The sequence below is a fragment of the Gamsiella multidivaricata genome (genome assembly GCF_025024155.1).
Source record: "Gamsiella multidivaricata strain RSA 2152 chromosome Unknown BC939scaffold_103, whole genome shotgun sequence".
NCBI lineage: Eukaryota > Fungi > Mortierellomycota > Mortierellomycetes > Mortierellales > Mortierellaceae > Gamsiella > Gamsiella multidivaricata.
In genome coordinates, this window is record NW_026251811.1 from 34,341 (window position 1) to 55,842 (window position 21,502).

The following is a 21,502-nucleotide window of genomic DNA, read 5'->3' on the forward strand; positions in this document are numbered from 1 at the left end:
ATGGCGTAAATCGGCTATCTTTATTTTCGTCGATATATCGTTATGACAACCGTTACGCTTCCTGTCTATTTTCCAAAGCGCTGTTCACACTTTGCATAGCGGTGCAATGCTTGCAGAAACATGGTATACTGAGGAATAATGGCCTGGTCCGAATGATGGCTATTGAAAGCGGGTCACATAAAAGAAAAAAAAATAAAGCAGTGAGAATCCTAGTTCTTATACGAGTTGGCAGCTTGAAAGACAAAAAAAAAAAACGCTTACTAGATCTCCGTAAGGCGGATGTGCCATGGAGGGTAACTGCTCAAGTCCAAGTCATCCTTGAATACGATCAAAAGTTCTGGTTCCGAGAGTTCAGCTAAAGCACATTAGTCGTATCAGAACAGTAATAATAATAGTAAAAAAACAAGCCCAAATGTTAGCTTATAGTTTGATCCGCATTTCAGGAACTCAATGGACGATAAGATCCTGATCCCTATTGACTAAATAACGTTGGCCGACTTCTTACCGGACAGTTGTTGATCCAAGGACTTCATGGTGACGTCCTGACTCTGAATTTCCTTCTGCAGTGCAGCTTCGCCCAAAGCTCTGACGTTCGCTGCTAGTCTGTCATGTCCGTCTCGCTCGGCAAGGATCACCACATCCAAATCTAAAGAGGAAGATTCATTATAACAGAGTGATGATTCCTATTAGACGTCTGAATCAATGGTTCAAACTAATAACAACAAAAAAAAAAAAAAAAAAAAGCGCGTGAACAATGCCCCGCCTTACCGAAAGCGCGCCCTCCATGTAGCCTTTGTTGCCTTTGTGTTTCGGACTGATGAACCGTGATCGCCTGCAAGCTGTTCTCGACCGGGCGCAATGTCCTGACACGAGCGACGGGTACAGCCCCTTCCTCCCGATAGAATTCCACCAACGAGTCGTCGATTCGTTCCTGAAGCGCATCGACTACTTGGGGGTGCAGTGCTATCAACAGGAGAGAAGGAGATGGGTCGTAAATGACAAAAGATTCATACCGCGTTTTAGAATGCCATCAACAGAAAAAAAAAAAAGCTCTAAGTCGATTTTCTGGTGTGTTTTCCATCATATTCATATGACAATGGTCCCTGGCAACCATAAATTAATCCCATGTTTTGAGAGCCCCTTCGACTATTTGCAATTTGACCAAAGAGAAAAAAAAAAAGAACAGCCATAAGAACAAACTTACGATCCGTCCTCATAATTGACAAGCACTTGACTCCACTCGCGACCGACCATTGCACCAATTGTGCGACCTTCGCATGCCATTCCTCCTCCTCCTGCTCCGACGACGACGCATCCGCCGGCAAGATCACCGCCAGATGCTTTGGCTGTTTCTCCAGCCCCTCGCCCAAATCCTGTCTCAACACCCGAACGATCTCCGGCGCTGTCGGGAACTTGTGTGGCAAAAAAAACACCTGAACCAGGGTCTTCATTGTCCGTGCGCTGATCAAGAGCTCGTGGCCGAGGTGGAGGAGTGCAAAGAGGAGGAAATAAAATGGTTTGAGAAGGACGTGGAGGATTCGGAGGGCAATTGATGGGGTGAAAACGGCGGCAGCGCTGGTTGGCGTAGTCGTCGTCGTAGAGGCATCGTCCTCTACTTCAAATGGTGATGTTGCAGGTCTGGACAGGGGTTTGATCGCAGGATGGGCGGCGATAAGGTCTGAAGGGGTCCTTAGGGATTTGAGTGGGGATTGCTCGTCTTCCTTAGTGAGAGTTGTTGTCCTTTCGGTTCCCGAGGAAGAATTATTATCGGAAATGTCCCTTGGGGGAGAGATACCTCGTCTCCGAAGGGTCGTAGCAGGGGATGGCATCTGTTGAGGAATGAGTGTGATGAAGGAGAAGTGTGAATGGGCAAGTGTTGCAATACAGGGGGGCCGACTTTTTTCTTAAACTTGTCAAAGTGGCTTTTTCTGGATGCGAGGGAGTATGGCGCAAAATTGCTGTGCCCATCTCGTCAGAGGGGAGGATCTTAAAAAACCCTATTTCAAGATCTTTGAATAAAAAGGCAATTGAACGGAAATAGGACCTTTCAAACCTCCTCTCTGGCATTAGGAAAGAAGATGCCCAGAGCGACTGCACTTCAGGTAGTATCATCCATTCATTGTCGATGTATTATTATTATTTTTTTTTAATGTGTACAGATCATCACCGAGCCTCAGTAAGTATATCTGGAGGGAGGTAGACATTCATCTTAAAGTTGTGGTTGCTGTTTTCTGATTCGGCACGTTGTTTCCTGCTGATGTTGTTTCTAAGTAACCCACCGTCCAAATGGCTCGCAGAGGAGTATATCAAGGTCGATTCCACCTTCGACCTGTACCTTAACAACCTCGAGCAGCTCACCAAGAAAAAGACAGGAGGGCTTGCCACTTTTTGCTACAGACTCCTTCAGCACTATCAGAGCGAGATGGGCAAGCAGCAACTAGAGCTTTTGAATCAGATGGCGACCCTTGAAACCACAAAAGCGCTGACAAAGACCTCGACGCACGATGGGGTGTTCTAGGATATCCACAACGAGAATAAGAAGCGACAGCGCGACGACGAGCCCTACAACTCAGCCCCACTAGCATATTCTCCCAGTGGGCTAATGACCTCATCCCCAACATCAGCACGTCGTCGTCCACGAATTGAATACACCTTGGCCTCCGCTCCGTCTCCACTACCATTCGCGCTGGACGATCTTCTTCCTTCGGATCCAGCAGACATATCGTATGAAGATGAAGGGGAGACCTACTATGACCTAGGCAAGGTATATGCCAACGATTTCCTAGTGGGAGAAGGTCGCAAGGACTCCCGCGTCAACCAACAATGGGTCTACGACAACATACAGATTGGGCAGGCGCTTCTTGATTTCCGTGACAGGGCGGTTGAGAATAACTTCGGGATCAGTCAGCCACATGAGATACTGTAAGCACCTGTTGATGAGACGCTTGATGGGCTGGTTATCAAATAGGAGTTTATTGACGACATGTTTTTTTTTATGTGTTAACAGCGTAATCAATTTTATCTTTCTTCTGGAGTCGCCATCACAATCAGGAGGTTTACAAAGTGAAGTTGAGGACGAAGTTTGGGACGCATTGTGGAGAGCAATTGGACCCCTGCAGGTGGCTGAGTTCGCGACCGATATTATATTGGAGGGTCACAAGTGGGCATGTCATGCGTCTTCGCACTCGTATGATGAGTTTCTGGAAATGCTGGAAAACACTCCCCCTGTATCCAGGCTGCTCAAGCACGCTCTTTGTGGCCTGAGCACCTCAAAAGAACTATGGACCCAAGATCGGGTTAAAGAAGCGACCTTTCTGAAGAGTATTCTGGCACCACTAGTTGATGCATCGTTTCAGCGCATATCTTATACAAGCTCAAAATGGTATGCATGTCCCTATGCTTGCACCTCATAGTTGGCCATACGATGCGCGATATCCACGTTTGTCTTAATTTTTCTAATAGGACTACGTCGTTAGAGGAGACCAAGGACCCCGCAGCGCGTCTCCTCGTTCCCGACTACTCAGTGACGACGACCATAGGCCTTCAGACATGCACTGTGATCTCTCTGGAAGGAAAGACGGCCTACAATAATGGATATGGTCAGATTTGGGATGACCTTACCAAGCTGGGTCAAGAACTAAAGTACGCATTGGACGCTATCATCAAACTCCAACCCCTACAGCCTGTGTGCGTTCAAGGTATTCTAGTCAAAGGTACGATACATGATGATCCATATGTCTCTTTTCTCTATTTCTGCATTTTCATCACCATTGCTTATGTATTGGCTATCAAACTCTTTCAACGTCTGTAGGAAGCGAGCTGGATTTCTACCATATGGAGATCGTATCTGAAGGCATTTATGTATTACGGAGATATGCACGCTGCTGCTTGTGCACTGATGCCAACAATCTGTATCCGCTCGTTCGCATTCTCGAGATTATGCAAGGTGTCAAGGTATGTACTTGTGTGCAGACATGCCTAGAGTTGCATTGTAGTGATCTTGTTTCTTTCTCTAGCGCTGACCGACTTAGCGCAATCAACCTATCATAGGAGATGACCTCCTCAACTGTTACCAGTGTGCGTCAAATGAAGCTCCGCCCCAGTAAGACCCCCCTTGTCCCCCTGAGCTGGCTGCGCACTTCCTTCCACAAGCCTCGACGTATTGAGATCCATTAAAGGCAGGCGTGAGCCACTTGACTTCAACGTCCCATCTTTGCTACAGCTTCATGACCTCGTTTCTCAATGCATCACTGATAACCAGACCGTGCGGTGAGCATATCTCAAAAGCCATTCATTAGGCGATAGCGACAGTTCAAATAAAGAAATTTGTGTAACTTATTTTCACTTTTTTGGAGATTGAAATAGAGGCATGGTCTGATTGTGCAGGGGTATTGTCCGTGCGCGGTATATAATGGAGACAAGAGAGAGAGGACGAGGTACAGTGCTGTCTTCCATTCATCTCTTCATCTCATCTATTCCTCCCAAGGACCCACAGCAAACAATCACCAGCCTCGAAAGCTTCTGCGTAGCTGAAATGTTCGATGGGATTGAGGCCTGGCGAATTTGTTGGCCACTCGACAACAGTGATTTCTGAGCGGGCAAAGTAGTCCTGCTGGAGTATGAAAGTTGCCGCGTCCATGCCATACCAATCACGCGAAGCCAGGACGTAGTTTTCTAGTATATCGATGTACGCTTCTGAATTGAACCTGCCCGGGAGCAAAGACGCGTCGCCTATGCCGTGGTAGGTCATGCATCCCACACCACAATTTTTCCCTAACCCTGCTGATGATGGTCTCATCAGAGAACATCTCCTTCTTCCAGTCATCCGTCGTCCAATGCAAATGCTCCTTTGCGAATTTGTACCGCGTATCCTTTTGTTTCCTCGTGAGACGCGGTTTCTTCTGTTGCACATATGCTTTGATTCCCCCCTTTTTGAGGTACCGTTTGACGTGGACTTGCCTTCCTTCGACCTATTGAACGAGCCATTATCCATCGTGAAATGATTGCAGTTTGCCAGTATCAAAAAGACTAGGAGAGCAAGGACCCTCTTGGTCTTCTTAGAGACCTTTAAAGGTTGACCCATTTTTGACTCAGGGATGTTTTCCTGGTTCTCATTCCTGATCTTTAGAGCCACGCCGATGAAGATGTCGATGGATCTCCACCGCTAAGGTTCTCAAATAGACAACTCCGTTCTGTGCAAGTCCTTCGTCGGACAAGTTTTTAAACACCTTCTCCCGACGATTCAAGTCCTTCCCGACTAGCCGTTTTTTGCCGCGCTCCAGCCACTGCTTCGCGAATTGGCCATACATGCAACTCTGATGATTCGGGCAGCCGAGAGGTTTTTTCCGGGATCCACCATGCGCGGCAATACCTCTAAAGACAGAGTCAGAAGAAACGGGTTCTTCGCACGGGCAATGTCGCATGAAAAACAAATGGCTAATGGGGTAATATTTTCATGTGTAGAGAAGTGACGATGCTAGCTTGTAAAAATTGGAGCGAGCTGTCTTGTTTTCATTCAACTAGTGCTTTCGAGTCGAATACTCCACAAGGTTCCAGGATCTTCCAAAGATTCAATGTGTCTACCATAGTAAAAATCATGAACTTTAATACCCAGCACCCCTATATGCACCACGCTGATTTGACGGCATGTCCTGCTGTTGTTGCTGCTGTTGCCGTCGAGGGTTCGTCTGATACTCCTGACCATAAGTGGCCGAGCCGTTGCTGCGAGGAGGATACCGTGCATTGCCATAATTTGCCGCTACTGCGTTTCCAGCACCAACTTGACTGCCGCTATGACGACTACTGCTACGCCGGTTGTCCAGATCTGATCCATGCTGCGATTGAATTGGGGATGCAGGTCTCTGTTGCGCATATTCATCGTACCGCCGTGTTCTCGGCGGCGTCTGATTGTTGCTGCCACCGACGTTGTTGCCAGAATAAGTTTTCGGTGTTCCTGCTCCTCCCCCTTGAGTATAACTGGCACCGCCATATCCGTACCCGTCTCGACTCGAGCCTTGACCTGACGTCTGACCCTGACCGGGATACTTTTGCTGCAAATGCGGCCGGTCCTGCTCGCCAGCATAGAAGTTGTAGATATCATCGCCTGTGAATGCAGAGGCTGCATAGGGATCAAATGCATCCTTTGGTTTACTTGGTGCTGCGGTTTTGGCAGACGGCGTTGGCTTTGCTTGATAGTAGTCGTATCCGCGTTGTGCTGACTGCTGTTGTCCTGGAGCGTTGTGAAATTGGCCAGCGGGCAAGTATCCCTGCTGTTGCTGTTGTTGTTGCGACTGCTGCTGTTGCGGATAGCTGTAAGCACTCTTGGGTGTCTGTGCATAGTGTGGTGCGGGTGTCTTTTGGGTATAAGCCGTCCTTGGCGTATTGACAGACGGAGCCAGGGGTGCCTCCAACAGATCGACCTGAGGAAGCGTCGGCTGCTTCAAATTGAGGAATCCATTGTCTTTTCCAGCCTTCGCTGCCTCGTCTGCTGCTCTTGACTTTGACTTTTTACGGATCAACTCGTCAATTCTATTGCGAGATAAATGAGACAGTGTTTAGTGACAATGCTCGTTCGTTTGTCGCTCCCTCCTCCCCCAGTTTCCACTGCCCCTTTAAGTTCGACTATGCGCATGTAAGAGAGGACTGTTTGATGCACGCGAGAACAACTTACCGTTTATCAATCTTGTGGCAACAAAATTCCTTCAAATTTCCTTGAATATGACTGACCAAGGGGATGTACAGGATGACCGCGCTGATGAGCATAAGCAACGAGAGCGCAAACATAAACACTGTGAAGATCATACCCCCGAGGGTAATTTTCTTCAGCAGCAATGACTCGTCCGCTCCAACGACCTTGTTCCAGTCAAAGATCCCGTTCTCTTTAAAGTTGACAGGGTGGTCTCGGAATGTCTGGTATAAAATCGTCGCATTAATGACCTGTCGGGGTGCGTCTGCCAACATGAGTCGCTTCCAGTCTGTGCGGAGGATTAAAGGGGAGAGAGAGAGATGGCTGGTTAGGGACCAGGGTTTCTGATATCTATTGCAGAGTAACATCCAAGTCTCTTTCACAGACAACTTACTTCGGAAAGTAAAGAAGCAGAAAAAGGCGATCTCATCCACCGTCTTCTTCGAATTGTTGATCTGAGCAAAGAGGCAAAAATGTGGATACGATTTCACAGTGTAATAGCGACTGGCGATCAGGGACGTAAACGCATAGGAGATATCTCTGGAAACGATGATCATCCTCGCCCTACGAATCTCCAAGCCCAAGAGCACGAAGCCCAGGAGAATACAGCCCGAGAACAGATATTTGTAGACGTCGAAGGGCAATTTGCCAAGGAGATCGAGCTGGACGCCAGTTTTGGGGACAAAGGAATTTTCGTTCGAGTTGGCGAGCAAGTTAGCGGCGGTGAAGATATCGGAGCAGTAGACGAGAATGCCGCGGATGATGGCTGCAAAGACAAGCATGTAGGTAAAATGGCGCCAGCAGGAGTTATCGACAAAGTCGTCCACGTTGATAAAGTCGAACTTGTGGTCCTGCACGAACTCGCGTTTCCATTGAGCGCCGCCCATGGTTGGCGAACCTTTTTGAGGGCGAGTGAGTGTATATCTGCTGGTGCCTGTACTGGTACAAGTGCTGGCGTGGAGGGAAAAGTGGCAGGTGTGAAGAAGGGCGAGAGGCCCGAATTGAAGTATGTCGGTCTCAGCCGCAGTAACGAATGAAGAAAGACAGGAACGAGAAACAGGACCGCTGAGGTGGCAAAAGGGAAATCCTATAGGTGGTGTGTCCTTTTTGGTGGGCTGTTTGGTGAGGAGTGAATTATTGCTGTGCGGTGTGTGTGTGAGCGTGTAGAGGAGAATGAGAGAACAAGGGGGAATGCGATGGAGACAGAACAGACTGGATCGTCAAGGTGGAAGGAGTGGAGTGGAGTGAAGTGGAGGGAAACAGAGTGAAAGTGGAAAAGAGGGGAGAAAAGGGGCAGCAAAGACCAGACAAACCCTCTAGCCTCTTCTCGGACCCATAGTTGGACCCCAGCCAACCTACGGAGTGTGACAAGTACTTTAGCACTGTTGAGAGACGAGGCCCTGTTGCATGTGCCATGTGCCGTGTGCTTTATAGTACAAATCCAGGCACACAAATGCAGGGATGAAGATGACCTTCTGGCACCAGCAATGGAAGTAAAAAATCTCGCTGGTATCATCAGCTGAAGACAGTACCAAGTCTAGGTCCCAACCCAAAGAGATATTTCCTTTTGAAAAAAAAAAAAAAAAAAAAAAAAAAAAAAGTGGTATGGGCTGCTGTTCAGCTGGGAAGGCTATGCCCATTGAATCTGGTAAAAAAAAAAAAAAAGTCATTTTTCCCTAGCGCGAACCATTTTAAAAGTGCGATTACATGTATGAAAATGAGTTGTAAATAATGTCCGTTCGATCTATGACGATGAGGAGGGTTGTCTGTAACCATGGATCGGCACTGGGGATATATGGACAGCCATTTAGCCAATACCTCGTGGCCTGCCTCCTCCTTCTAGCCCTTATACAGGCCCTGTTCTTGATGGTGCTTTGAGATCCAAACCACTGACCTCGTCTTCCGTCTTCAGGGCACCAAAAGCGGTTGAGGCCTTCTTTGCAAATGTCTTCTCCCTCTTCTCCAGACGCTCCAGCTTCCGCTTCAGCTTCAATTCTGCGACCTGCTTGAGTGCTTTTTCGATCAGCTCCTCGCAACGGATCTTCAGCTTGGCGGCATCGCTATCGAGTCCGCCCTTCATCACATACGAGAACCGTTGACTATTGTGAATGAAGTATAGAGGGAATAAAACAGATCTAGTGTTAGTCTAAACATTATTTACGCCACTCTGGCTAATGAATCCATATATGGAATAACGGAATAACTGGCTCCTCAAATGTGTGTAACAGTTTCAGATCAGCATTATTTCCTTGCGTGCATGCCGTTTTGTCGTTCATTCGCTTTACCTCAGCCAAAGATACAGCATGATGATGCGATGGGAAGACTCCAGCTTGCCGAGGTCCAGATTTTCTTCCTCCCTCGAACCCTCTGCAGGCACGTGTACCACTTCGTCGACCGTAATAGGCTTGCTTGCACCCACAGCTCCGGCCATCTTGACCGCCGCGTCTACCACCGCGGGGTTGCGAAGCTGGATCGGTGCAGCGATGAATGGAATCCGCTCACGCACTGGCATCTCAATCTTATCAATAATCTCTGCCGTAGCCTAAGAAGAGCATGCATGTAAAGAAAAGCATATAATAATGCGTGAGGCACTCAACATACCGAGGATGAACGTAGTATGTACCGTAATAATGATGTATCACAAGCACCACTTACGATCATGTTGCGGTAGAGCGCCGGGAAAAAGAGGGGCGAGTTCCGGGACATCATTTCAAACATCCTGAGCACATGTGAAAAGGGCGCCCCTGGCATCTGCACGGAGAATTCCTCAATCATTTCAGGAGTCGCTTGAATTGCAGCGCGCTAAATACGTGAAAAAATATGGATTCATGATTAAAACCACCGAAATACCCTGGATGAGCTTAATGGCAGGATTTCTCCGTTTTGCATACGTTAATTTCAATCATGGGAATAGCCAATGCTCTCTTCAGAGTCGGGATGTCGCCCTGAGCCAGGGTCGTAACCTGTCCCACGGCATAATCCGTTCCGAATCTTCCTGCACGTCCAGCGATCTGCTTGAGTTGGGTCAGGCTGAGTGTACGCACGACTGATCCATCATACTTTTCTACTGCCTCGAAGATGATACGCCGGATGTTTCTATTTCGTGCGCAGAGAAGAGAACATCATTACGACGATGAAGAGCTTGTTTACCAATACTACCAGTACTGCCAATACTGAAAAAAAGACTTACAGGTTGAGACCCATGCCGATGGCATCGCTAGCGACCAGAACGTCGTATCCACTGTCCGGCTCATTAAATAACCTCGCCTGAGATGATCGACTCTCCGGTGGCAGGCTTCCATAAGCAACGGCACATAAGAGTCCTGTCTCCTCCTCGATAGCCTTCTTGACCGCAAAGATGTTTTTTCTCGAGAATGTTACCACACAATCGCCTTTCTGGATCTTTTTAAAGTTGCCGCGAAGACTCTCTTCCTGTAGCTCAAGTTTGCTCAACCGATCGTAGTGATTGACAATCACCTCCTCATTCGTTAACGCGCATATCTTCTTGACTAGTTCCACAACCGTCGGCTCGCCGCAAAGATGAATTTCCTTGGCAGGCAAATTGACTAATGCCTGCGTCCAAGCCCAGCCACGATCTGGATCCGCAAGCATCTGAATTTCGTCCACAACAGCGATATCCACCTTCCTGTCAAGATTTGCCATCTCAATCGTGCTTGACACGATCTTGGCAGCTAAAGGATCTGGAATGCCATTGACGTCATGAACTCCATATCGCCTCTCCTCTCCTGTCACTAGGTTGCATGGCTTCCCTACTTTATTCATCCTCTCAAAGATCTCGTGAGCCAGCAGGCGCAACGGTGAAAGATAGACTCCTGAATCTGCTTCTTGAAGCCTCAGCAAGGCACTGTAAGTCTTTCCTGAATTGGTGGGTCCTACGTGCATAATAATTTTCCTAAATAGCAGCGTGGTGCAAATGTGTGAGTGTTAAGAAAGATCGCCTTCATTGAACAGATATGTTGACTCCATGCTGCTGCTTCTTCGCTGCGTTGATGAGACGGCTATACCTCTTCAATAAGCGTGCAGCAGGGTTCCATTCGGTGGGGAACCGCAGATCCGACACTTCCCGCATTCTGTTCAGTCGAAACCGTATTTCTGGTGGAAACATCTCCTCGCAATGTGTAAAGAATGCCTCCCAAATCACCTTGTCCAACTTCTTGGAAATAGCCTCTTCGCGGGTCACACCCATAGATTTGAACGTCATGCCAACCTCGAGCGCATCTGCCGCCAAAGTTCCGATCGCCTTCTTGTTTACTTCAGGTATATCTCCTTGAAGCGCTCTGCCGCTGAAGTCCATAACCAGTTCCATGGATTGCTCTCTAGAAGCACCAAGCGATTCCAAATGTAGTTGCATCCCGCTGGGGACCTTGAACCGATCGACAGCGTTCTTAAGAGCTATCGATGATCGTTCAGGGCATAATTGCGTAGGAATCTCGTCTGTCAATAATGATGCGACGCACATGTAATTATCCATGACAACGCAGATAGCCACGCAAGACTGTACCTGCGATCTCCCAATTGCCAACGAACTCCTGCCCGCCGAACGCCCTCGTTGGTCGAGACGGTGGTCTGTATGATGACGATGGTCTGTATGATGACGGTACGCGATATGTGTATGAGTCCGATCCTGCTTCCGCATCCCAGTTCCTCGCTCCCGCCTTTCCTGAGCAAGACTTCGCATGACGAAATCGACACAGGACAGACGGAGACCTTGTGTTGGGTGGTGCAAGCTGCCTGAGTCCTGTCCGGGCGACAGTCGAGGACGCTATCGCCCGTCCTGTCCAGCGCCTAATATTTCCTGTCGCAGCGATACACAGCATATAGGGATAAATAGAAGAGGTCCTCGTGAAATGAATGACAGAATCCGATGTCAAGAGAAGATCAGGACAGAGGACAGAGGACAGGAGAGAGAGAAGCGGTTGATGTGTGTTTACCACAAAGTTGCCATATTGAGACAAACAGTCCAGCACTGAGCTACTTCCTTAGCCATTTTTGGTGGCGCATACGTTGGTGTCCCGATAGGAAGGCAGCGGTGTCTGCAACGACTTTGCTACCCACCAAGCGTCTATGCAGTAAGCGTTCAAGAGTCATGAAGTTTTATTCCATTGAATAGTGTCTATGATGTTGCATGGAGATAAATAAATTGACAAGTCTTCGTCGTTATTTTTTACAATCTACAAAAAGAAAAAGGTGCCATCGTGAAGGTATGAGAGTGGAGGGAAGAAATGACATAGGGACCAGATGGTCTGAGTGCTGGAGCAGTATGTCGGTGATGGCAGACGCCGCAGCGCTATCATGCCGAGCGTCCGCTGAAGCCAATGTTGCTGAGAGCAATCTCATACAGGGCACGGTACTGGTCCACAGGGCCGCCTGACCTATCCCATCCCATCGACGTTGCACTCGCCACCAGCCGCGTCAAGAACTTTTCGTGCTCCTCTGGGTCCTGCTGCAGACGTTTCCATTCCAAGAGCCCGTCGTAGATCGCTGCCACCAGCTGTGAATGGGCGTCAGTCGCAAAGGCATCGAACAGGTAGCTGTTGAAGCGCTCTTCTCTGGGTACCTCAATAATTTGCTGATCCAGAGGGATATATTGCTGCTCAAGCTTGGCTTCCTCGAGTTCCTCCTGCTGCCGCCTGTCGTTCTCATTCGGCCGGTCTACCAAGAACTCAGATAGGCCTCCGACGCCCGAGGAGATGACTGTGGATCCAAATAGGAGACCCTCCGCTGCAACGAGGCCAAAGCTTTCCGTCAATGAGGGGACTATGAGGAAATCAGCAGCAGTGCGCCAGTAAATTCCCCATTCATCCTGCGTTTTGGCGTCCGAAATGACTCTGACTGTTCCTTTGAAGAGACGTTCCAGATTGTTAACTGACTTGACTGGATAGTTGTTAGGCTGACCCATGATCACAAACATTCCGCCACGTTCCTTGATCGCTGTGCTGGCTGTCACAAAGAACTCGAGCCCCTTGTTGTACTGGAAGCGACCGACGAACAGAACCAATGGCTTGCTCAGGTCTTGCTCCGTCAGGAGTCCTTTGCTGTACAAAAAGTGCTTGGCCGCCTCCTTGGCTGAACGGATAGAGGGGTTGGGCGTCTTGATGACCGTATCGCTCCCTCCTTGGATCTGCTCCATTAGCTCGTTGGGTGGGAATGCCAATCCATGTTCAAGCAGCTCGGGCCTTGTCCAGGGGTTCAACTCTCTGAAATCGATACCGTTCGTAATACCGACGAACAAGTTCTTTTCTGCCTGATTCAAAATGCTTCCAAGGACAAGCTCCTTCAGATAAAAGTCCAGGCGACCCTCTACAATGTCCTTGGCCATGGTCTTGGAGACGAAGGTAACCGCATCAGCGAGATCGATGCCCATGGCTGAGGTGAACATGCGATGTCCATGACAGTAAGGCGAGATGCCGTCCATCTGCAGATACATGTCCTCCTCTTCGTCTTCGGAATGGACACGCTTGTCCATGAACTTTTGCACGTTGACGATCTCGTTCGAATACTGCAGCTCATCCAGATAGTCGTGTAGGGTGTAAATCAATGCTGGTGGCTCCTCTCCCATGGCGCCTCTGTCGATGGATTGCTGGAGATAGTGCAAAACGAGGGCATTAGTGGCACCGTGCACATGGACGACATCGATGATACGGGTCGCTGCAGTAGCAAAGAGTGAGATGTCATTGTTTTTGTTCTGATGCTGAATAAATGTCGCAACTGCCTTGGAGAAAAAAAGATCCTTCCATTCGCTGGGCAGACCTTTGGGAGTTGAGTATATGTCCTGGACACTCTTGGTTTGGAAAGCTCTGTCAAAGGGGTAGATACTGCCGGGACCAATCAACCAGACAGTGACAGGTGTGATAGCTCGCTTGTCGCGTTCCAGGTCGCTCGGCCGGCTCGGGACCGCAAATTTGAACCTGGACACGCTGAAAACGAGGTTCTGAGTGCGTCCACGGCTGTCCATGATGTCGAGTGGAAGGGTGATGCTTAGCCTGATATTGATTCCGGGTACACTGTCGAAGATGGAGTAATAGGGCATGACAATGTTGACCTTCTGAGAACGTGCCCGCTGCTGGGCAGTTGCCAGGGCGGTAACGACCATGCCGAGACCACCCATAGAGGCCTGACTAAATTCTTTGGTGACATGGTAGACCTGGATCTGCTTCTTGTAAGTCGCTGAGGGATCAAGGGCTAGGCCCTGGTAATCAACTTTTCTGAAATCTCGAGAGTCTAGAATGGAGAGCAAAAGCAAAAAAAGTAGGGGCGTAAGACAACTTGTATGTTTGAGTACTACAGTGTAATAATGCAGGCATAGCTCCCTTCTTCCCCCCTTTCCCTCCCCCCCCCCCCCCCCCCCCCCCCATCCCCCATCCCCCATCCCTTGCTGGGGCAGTTGAATCAAACCCATTAATCCGTCGACCTTTTTTTTTTTTTTTTTTTTTTTTTTCGCTGCGTGTGGTCCGCTTTCGAAGTGTATCTGATCGGTTTCTCTGTTGCTCTGGTACCCATCTCTACTGAATGAAATAATCCACCTGTCACACGGTCCAAGGATCGTACGCTTGTTTGTATACATTGCAGTCTGCTGCTGCTCTCGTCGATGATGAGGTTTAGCCGCTAGTCCAAATCCCATTTAAGTGCGTTGTCATTCCTGACATCCCTTCAGATTGTCGACTGATACCAGTTAAATGGAGGCAATTGAAAGCGATTGGAAGCAGTCAAAGCAATTGAAACCAATTGCTCTCGATATTGGTGCTGAAAACCATATTAACATCATCAAGGTCCCACGGCTGTTTTTCCTGTCATTGAATCTTACCGATTTGAATCTGGTCAGGAAGCGAGTACAGGACAGTGGATCCAATCAGCAGCACAAGGCCTTCAACCAGTGCAAAAACTAGGAGTACTGCCGCGGTGTAATTCCACCACCTCCATCGCTTTGGGGATAACAATGAATGCAGGCCACTGTTGTACTTGGATCGTTTGAAATACCCGCTGTTGCCGACAGAAATCGAGTGATCTAATACAGACGACGACGACGACCCTGTGGTTCCATGCTCGTATCCGCCGCTACTAATTCCATTGGCGTTGCCATTGTTGCTGAGAAGGTTACTGCTGCTACCGTTGCTATGGACCGAAGCCACGGATGAGGAGTGTTGATGATATGAGGACATGGAGATGGCCCCGCCAATGTTCGAGGGAGATCCTGGCCTACTGGCTGTGTTGCGGTTGAGTAAGCCAGAGCTGGGGCTGTGGTGGAGGTGGTTATGTGCGCTGATATTCTCGGCTAACGGAGTCCCGCTGCCGTTGGCGGTTGAGAATGTCCGTTGGGGCATGGCTGAAGGGTTGACAAGGGAGGTAGGGCTGGTACCTGGAGTGTTCACGGAACAGAGGACTGGGGGAGCGGGGCGAAAGAATGATGTCAGTAACCCTCCGCGGTGTCACTTGATGACGAGAGCAGGCGGGAGGAGATGAGATGATGCGCGAAGGGATGCGAGATGATGAAGATGCCAGGCTTTCTTCGATCGGATGAAAGGAAGAAAAGGAAGTGTGAAATGGAAATGAAGGGCGAGCGGAGGGATGAAAATAGATCAAGGAGGAACCTTGAATAGAGGCGAAAGACATACCCTATCGTCGTCATTATCGCCATTATCGTCCAGGGGGGCAAATTGTTTTACTTCACTGTGGTAGGTAATGGTACAGTACTCAATGCAGCTGCCTGCTGCACCACGCACCATCCACCATTGCACAGTGGACATGCACCACAACACGCAAAAATGACCTTTTCTTTTTTATACAAGGCACAAGCAGAGTTTGGGCCAAGATAACATGCGGAGAATACGTCTCCATAAGCCAGTAATTATTGGATCTCTCTCCTCGCTCAAACCCAAGGAGGGGGCAGACCAGGCGGGACAGGGCCAGCTTCTGATTCTGTCTATCCTGTGCCAGTGCTCCCCTTGGGCCATTTGAGGAACAGAGTCGTATCGTTGTGCTACAATGGACCAGCCAGGGCCACACTCTTATCTGTCTGTTTGTGTAGCGCAAGAGACGAATACACACACAGCAGCTGTTAGGGGAGGAGGAAACATATAACGGATTGATGGAGAAGGGGGGTCATCTATTGGTCCATGAGGTGCCGCATGCTACGTTTCTGTCGTTATTTTTGTCCAGCGGGATCCGCCTATTTTGTGCTGCTCTCTTGTTCATCTCGCTGCTATGTGAAGGAGTTCTAAGTGTAAAAAAGAAGCGTCCGTTGCTGTAAAAAAGCATTCTCATTTCTGCTCACGAACCTAATAATAATGGATCCATTGGTGTACTCTTGCAGGGTATACTCAGGGCCCACACTTTTCAAAGATATATTTATCCCCGCTGTATATGTGTTAGCTGATCCTGGTAGCAACAGTGCTCGTCAATAGACTAGCGTAATCCCCGCCATTACGTTCACCGGTCCTTGACCAGATTTTTACTTACATACTCATCTTTTTTGTGGCCTTTTTGTTACAGGCATAGTAACGGGCACGCATGATCGCCAGTGTTCGATTGAAAATTACTTTGAGACATGGACAGCGGAAGGCTGGAGCAGGTTAAGATTGCCACAAAGACCTGCTACAGCGTGGGGTGCTCGTTTGATCAAAAGACACTTCGGTGAGGAGGAAGGATAGATATCATGGTTGCTAACCACGCCAGAGACTTTTTCAGCTGTCTGGGACCCATTCATGGCTCTAATGAGAGCGTTTTCGTACAGACAGTGGTCAGTTTATTTTCGGCGCCTGCTATCAGAGATTATATTTTCAAGGACGACCTGGATTGAAAGAAGCGAGAGGCAAGTGCACAGCACGTAGCTCAGGTCGCGTCCAAGGCGAATTGTCAGAGGTGAATGGATGTGCGGACATCCATATCCATTGGTCAACCTACTCCCCCCGCTTCACGCCTACCTCGCGCGAAAAATCACTAGTGGCTAAACCTGCGTAATATGGGCCTGAGGACAGCTGAGCAATCGGGTTTGCCTTTCTTTTACAGGGGTTCTCAACTGCAAGGAAGAAGTGCATAGGACCCGAAGCATTATTCCCTCGCCTCTCACTCATCCTCTGCCGCCATAACGTATAACACTCCGCCCATGGCCGAATCCTCCTCATTTACCAACACCACTGCTCCAACCATCGACTGGGCTGACGACACGGATGAGGAGATCGACTTTGGTGCCCCTGTCTTCTCCGACGACGAAGATCTTCCCCCAGAGCTGACCAGAGGTGTTGGGGTAACACCCACCCCGTCCGTTGATACGGTAGACGACCACAGCTCCAGACAAGAGGACAAGAGCCCTTACAGGGATAATAACAGGAATAGGGACAGGGTCACCAGCGATGGTCGTCACTCATCTTCGCCACGATATACCGCAGGGTTTGCTGATGGATCAAACAGGTCCTTAGACCGGAGGAGCCACAACGACTCTTCGCTCAAGACGATGAGTAGCCGCGCCCGAACCAGAGATCATTCATCACCCTATCGCGATACTCCCAACGATCGTCTGGATCGTACCTACTCCTCCAGCGGCCATCTCTCCACAGGACGCGGACCAGGAAGTTCATATGAAAGAGAAAGTCATTGGCGGTCAGATGGTCGACGCGAAGACACTCGAGGTAAACCATCCTCTTCCTACGGCTCGACCCATGCGGACGGAAAGTCTCGCCCGACCAAAAACTATGACGGAAGCAGAAGTTCTACGCCTGGACAACGCTCTGTGAGGCAATTGATTCCCCTACCCCCAAAGCCTCCTGCAGCACTAGACGCAAACCACCAACCTCGCATTGACCGCAGTCGCTCGCCTTCCTATCGATCGCGCTCACCAATGGCAGGAACAGAGCGTCAATGGGACCATTCCAGGCAGCGGCCATCATCACCTTATTCCGGTAACATCCGATCACCCTCGCCTAACAACAACTCGCACCTACCATCCGGGCTTTCGACGCGGTCTCACAGTCCCGGTCGCGGTTCACGGGCCCACATGGATCAGGTAGCATCATCCAAGGATCACTCCAAGCGGCGATCTCGGGATTTGGCTCCAGATAGCGGCGGCCGCTGGGAGAAGACGCCACATGAGGATCGACCCTACCCAATGCTGCACCCGCCCGCGCTCGCTGCATCGTCACCTAAAGATGACGTTATCTACTTCAAACGCCGTGAAGGACGTGCCAACGAACCGAGCAGCCGCGACAGAGACGCCTCAGGAACTATGTATCACGAGCGCCTTAACACCAACGACTCCAGACATCGTGGTACCGAGAGAGTAGACGGACCGGGCGACCGATGGGGAAAGAATACAGCCGTGGAACCTGATCGACCTTATCCCGAGCGCCCTCGTCCATCACCCGATAGCGGCAACAATCATGGAAAGCACTCCAGAACAAGATCGCGGGATCAAATCAACATTCTGCCGGTGACGCCCTCGCCAACACTTGAGAAGGTGTCTCCAAGGGGCAACCGTGGAAGAGGCAAGGATCAACACAAGCGAAAATCAAATGAGCCGCCACCATTCTCGAGCACTAACGAGGATGGTCCGCAGGACACGGACAAGGGGTCGGCAGTCCCATGGTGGGAACAATCGACGTATGGACCCAAGAGTAAAAAGGAAGAACCTGCAGTGGAGCTATCCAAAGATTCAAGGGAAGAGAAAATAGCCGTCGCCACCAAGCGAGCATCTTCATCAACAGGAGCGACCAAAGCCCGATCAGGCGCCAAGGAGACATCCAGCTCATCTCAGGATGCGAAAGAGGAGGTTCCCTGGTGGGAGCAATCGACCTACAAACTCAAGCCCAAGGTCGCCGAGGCTGTGGATCAAGTCACTTCGCAACTAGCTGGCGTAGATATGAAATCGAGCTCATCGACTCAAGGACATGGAAACAGCGATTCATTGGCCGATGCCGATATTGTGGCGAAACGGAAGGCGCTCGGACAAAAGGCACCGACCTCAGGCGTGGAAGCAATGACGCTTGTGAGCCGCGGAGGAGACGATTCAGGGTAAAGATTGACATTTACAAACACCATGTACAGGTCACCAAACAGAATACACAGAGACGACTAGACGATTCTTTTTTTTTTTTTTTTTTTTTTTTTTTTGGAAATGGCTGCAGCCCTCGGATACCGGCTTGAATACAACACTCATATATATTTTCATCTACATCTGTTTATATACCGCTACACAAGCCGAAGTGCAGAAAGAACAAAGAAAAAAAAGTGTACAACAGACTAAACATGTCTACTGTAGGTTGTGTGGCATTTACGTGTGTTGTTGACCACCTAGCCCTATTTTTTTTCGGTATGATGTTCTCGATAGATCAAGTCGTAGCATTAAAGCGCGTAATATACAGGAGCGGGTCTTTTCTGAGATCAAGGCAATGGTAACATGAACATGTGTAGAAGAAGGAAAAAAAAAAAAAGAAAAAAAGGACAGAGAGCCAGGGAGAGTTGCTCGCAGGATTTCTGGGTGTTCAATGCTTGCCTGTGTATATACTTTGCTAGATCTCCAAATATGAAGCACAATATGGACATGATAAACTAAAGCCAATCCCACCGAGAACACGCCAAGCCGATGAGATGGACAAGATCCTCGAGAGCTTCAGGAAGCTTCGAGAAGGCCTCTTTGCCACCGAGACCAGAGATATCTTTGCTGTCCAAGGTAAACCCTACACTATGTCCTCAAAAAAAAAAAAAAAAAAGTTCTATCCCGCGTTTGCATCACACCTGTACTGCGGCGTTGTCTAATTTTATGAGTGCCTTTTTTTATGTACATCTGCTCTAGTCTACGAACAATCAATCCTATGCAGTCTCTACGCTGGGAATATACCCGAGTTGACCAAAGCCCTCCAACACCTCGTGCACGACCTCCACCCTCAAGTCTACAAAATCACTCCCCGTGCGGACCCATCGCTCCTCCCAGAAATACCCCTTGAGCGCCAGCGGTTTCTAGCCCTGTACATTCTACACCAAGTTGCCAAACCAATCCGCAAGCGCGTCACGTCGACCTCATCCTCTATCGGAACTCTTAATCTGCTCTCCCAGACGATTGCTCATCCGAAAACGGAGACCGATCAGCTAATAGCGTCGCTTTTGCAAGTATACGAGCAACTTCGACAGCAAAGACCGTCCGAGTATGCACTCGAGTCGGAGGTGGTGTTCGCACTCGCATACTGGAAGAGTCTTCGAGATGGTAATTGGATCCTGCGCGAACGGTTGTTGAGCGCAGTCGGCGGTCCGTCAGTCTGTTTACCAGCATTGCTTCAGAACACGATCCCGATCTCGTGGGAGCAGCGGCTTATGATCCAACGCTCAATGGGGGACTCCCTAGGTTCGGCAAGGTCTATGAGTGTGGGGATGATGAGCAAGGCGTACTATTCTTTACCAGTATCTGTGATGGCCCATGCGGTCGGGCTAACAGAGTCGCAGGAAGAATACACTCAGACAACTCCGGTGGACGCTGTGACAAGTGAACAGTGGGTCAAGGAACTACAGGCGTCGTATGGGCTTGCACCTTCGATCATTGTACGTAGCGGAAGCCTTATGTTCAAGGCAAAGTCATAATGTAGCGAGTAACGGAAATAACCTGAATATACGAATATATTTATATGCGCTGAAGATGTCTGTTTCTTCCTTAAGATGGTATTTATCAGAAATGCAACATCTTTCTATGAAGGGGAGAATAAATTACGAGAATTGAAGGTTTTCAAGGGAGGGATCATAAAGTAAGAGGGAATGGGTGGAGTGCGGATAGTGATGGCTGTCGTCCATATGTTTCATTTACAGCTTGATATCGGCGACTTCGTAGACCTCGAAGTCGGCGGGGTACTTGCCCTTAGACAGCTTTCGCTGGGCAGCGACCACGACCTTGTAATTGCCAGCAGGGACAGCGACAGGAGTAATGGCGTTGACATCAGTGAAGACTTTGCCGTCGACCCAGCTGAAGTTCCTGACGACGGGCTTGCCAGTATTGGAGTCGAGGTTCTTGGAGCGACCGAATTCTGAGGCGACAACGCCAAACTGGGTGTTCAGGTAACCAGCCAACTTGCCCCTGGCATCATAGAGGCGAAGGGCTATTGATTGAGGTTGAGTCCGTGTTAGTAAACTGCCTTGGTTTAAACGCATGCACTCAAGAACAAGTGAAAAACTTACAGAGCTCGGGAGTGTGGCTTCCGAGGCGGGTGAAGATGTAGGGAGTTTCGGCGGCCCAGTCGAGCTTGTGGCCCTTCTCAATGGGTCCAACTTTGCCAGTGCTCTTGTTCAAAACAACAAGGAGAGGGACACCATAATCAGTATCAAGAATGGGGACCCGAGAGACATCTCCCTTAACACCAGCATAGGGAATGCGGACTGGGACAGCGTCCTTGCCCTGGGGAGTGGCAACAATGTAGCCGGAGTAGAAGGGGAACTCAGAGGCCTTGCCGGTCGAAGGCTCCTTGAACTGGACCTTGACCTTAGCGGTCTTGCCGGCACGGATCGTAATCTTGGTCTGCGAGAATTTGACCGTGGCCTTGTCGTTCTCAAGGATGGGAGCCAGCAAAGGGTAGGAGTTACCATTGCGGTAAGAGATGGCAGACTCAGTGGTCTCGTGAGTGAGAGTGTAGACGGTCGAGCGCTTGCCCAAGTTCTTGATCTTGACCTCGACGCTCTTGCCGGCAAAGTGGGCAGTGTCCAGGAGTTCGATTCTGTCAGGGGAGAAGAGGGTCTGAACGGTGATAGCGTTCTTGATGTTGACGAGACCACTACCCTGCTTGGTAACGGGGGCCAAGGCAGTGTGGTTGAAGAAACGGCCGGGAA

General features: G+C 49.4%; 7 protein-coding genes across 7 annotated transcripts; 3 read left to right on the plus strand and 4 right to left on the minus strand.

Annotated features, from left to right (window-relative positions):
• Positions 1-2: 2 nt before the first annotated feature.
• BC939DRAFT_466984 (Decaprenyl diphosphate synthase-like protein) lies at positions 3-1,864 on the minus strand. Its single transcript, XM_051557710.1, has 5 exons — positions 1,205-1,864; positions 769-963; positions 506-646; positions 262-355; positions 3-159 (listed from the first exon to the last, which is right to left on the minus strand). Exons 1-5 carry the CDS (start codon positions 1,827-1,829, stop codon positions 66-68), a joined length of 1,149 nt encoding a protein of 382 aa, XP_051407154.1. The 5' UTR covers positions 1,830-1,864; the 3' UTR covers positions 3-65.
• A 285-nt stretch (positions 1,865-2,149) lies between these two features.
• On the plus strand, positions 2,150-4,381 carry BC939DRAFT_496908 (uncharacterized protein; the record flags this gene model as incomplete). The annotated part of the gene is made up of 5 exons (XM_051559701.1): positions 2,150-2,176; positions 2,519-2,922; positions 3,463-3,713; positions 3,812-3,954; positions 4,051-4,381. The coding sequence occupies 5 exons, from the start codon at positions 2,150-2,152 to the stop codon at positions 4,174-4,176; spliced, it is 951 nt and encodes a 316-aa protein (XP_051407155.1). The 3' UTR covers positions 4,177-4,381.
• Positions 4,382-6,666: 2,285 nt separating this feature from the next.
• On the minus strand, positions 6,667-7,572 carry BC939DRAFT_403042 (uncharacterized protein; the record flags this gene model as incomplete). Its single annotated transcript, XM_051552714.1, has 2 exons — positions 6,667-6,974; positions 7,080-7,572. 2 exons carry the CDS (start codon positions 7,570-7,572, stop codon positions 6,667-6,669), a joined length of 801 nt encoding a protein of 266 aa, XP_051407156.1.
• A 1,394-nt stretch (positions 7,573-8,966) lies between these two features.
• Positions 8,967-10,775, minus strand: BC939DRAFT_485307 (P-loop containing nucleoside triphosphate hydrolase protein; the record flags this gene model as incomplete). Its single annotated transcript, XM_051559305.1, has 5 exons — positions 8,967-9,227; positions 9,341-9,487; positions 9,577-9,781; positions 9,876-10,598; positions 10,711-10,775. 5 exons carry the CDS (start codon positions 10,773-10,775, stop codon positions 8,967-8,969), a joined length of 1,401 nt encoding a protein of 466 aa, XP_051407157.1.
• Positions 10,776-11,782: 1,007 nt separating this feature from the next.
• On the minus strand, positions 11,783-15,360 carry BC939DRAFT_466990 (uncharacterized protein). The gene is made up of 2 exons (XM_051557711.1): positions 14,511-15,360; positions 11,783-13,927 (listed from the first exon to the last, which is right to left on the minus strand). The coding sequence occupies exons 1-2, from the start codon at positions 15,025-15,027 to the stop codon at positions 11,997-11,999; spliced, it is 2,448 nt and encodes an 815-aa protein (XP_051407158.1). The 5' UTR covers positions 15,028-15,360; the 3' UTR covers positions 11,783-11,996.
• A 1,338-nt stretch (positions 15,361-16,698) lies between these two features.
• Positions 16,699-18,780, plus strand: BC939DRAFT_466993 (uncharacterized protein). The gene has a single exon (XM_051557712.1). The coding sequence runs from the start codon at positions 16,809-16,811 to the stop codon at positions 18,711-18,713; it is 1,905 nt and encodes a 634-aa protein (XP_051407159.1). The 5' UTR covers positions 16,699-16,808; the 3' UTR covers positions 18,714-18,780.
• Positions 18,781-19,114: 334 nt separating this feature from the next.
• BC939DRAFT_466999 (uncharacterized protein) lies at positions 19,115-20,331 on the plus strand. The gene is made up of 2 exons (XM_051557713.1): positions 19,115-19,367; positions 19,491-20,331. The coding sequence occupies exons 1-2, from the start codon at positions 19,286-19,288 to the stop codon at positions 20,267-20,269; spliced, it is 861 nt and encodes a 286-aa protein (XP_051407160.1). The 5' UTR covers positions 19,115-19,285; the 3' UTR covers positions 20,270-20,331.
• Positions 20,332-21,502: the final 1,171 nt, after the last annotated feature.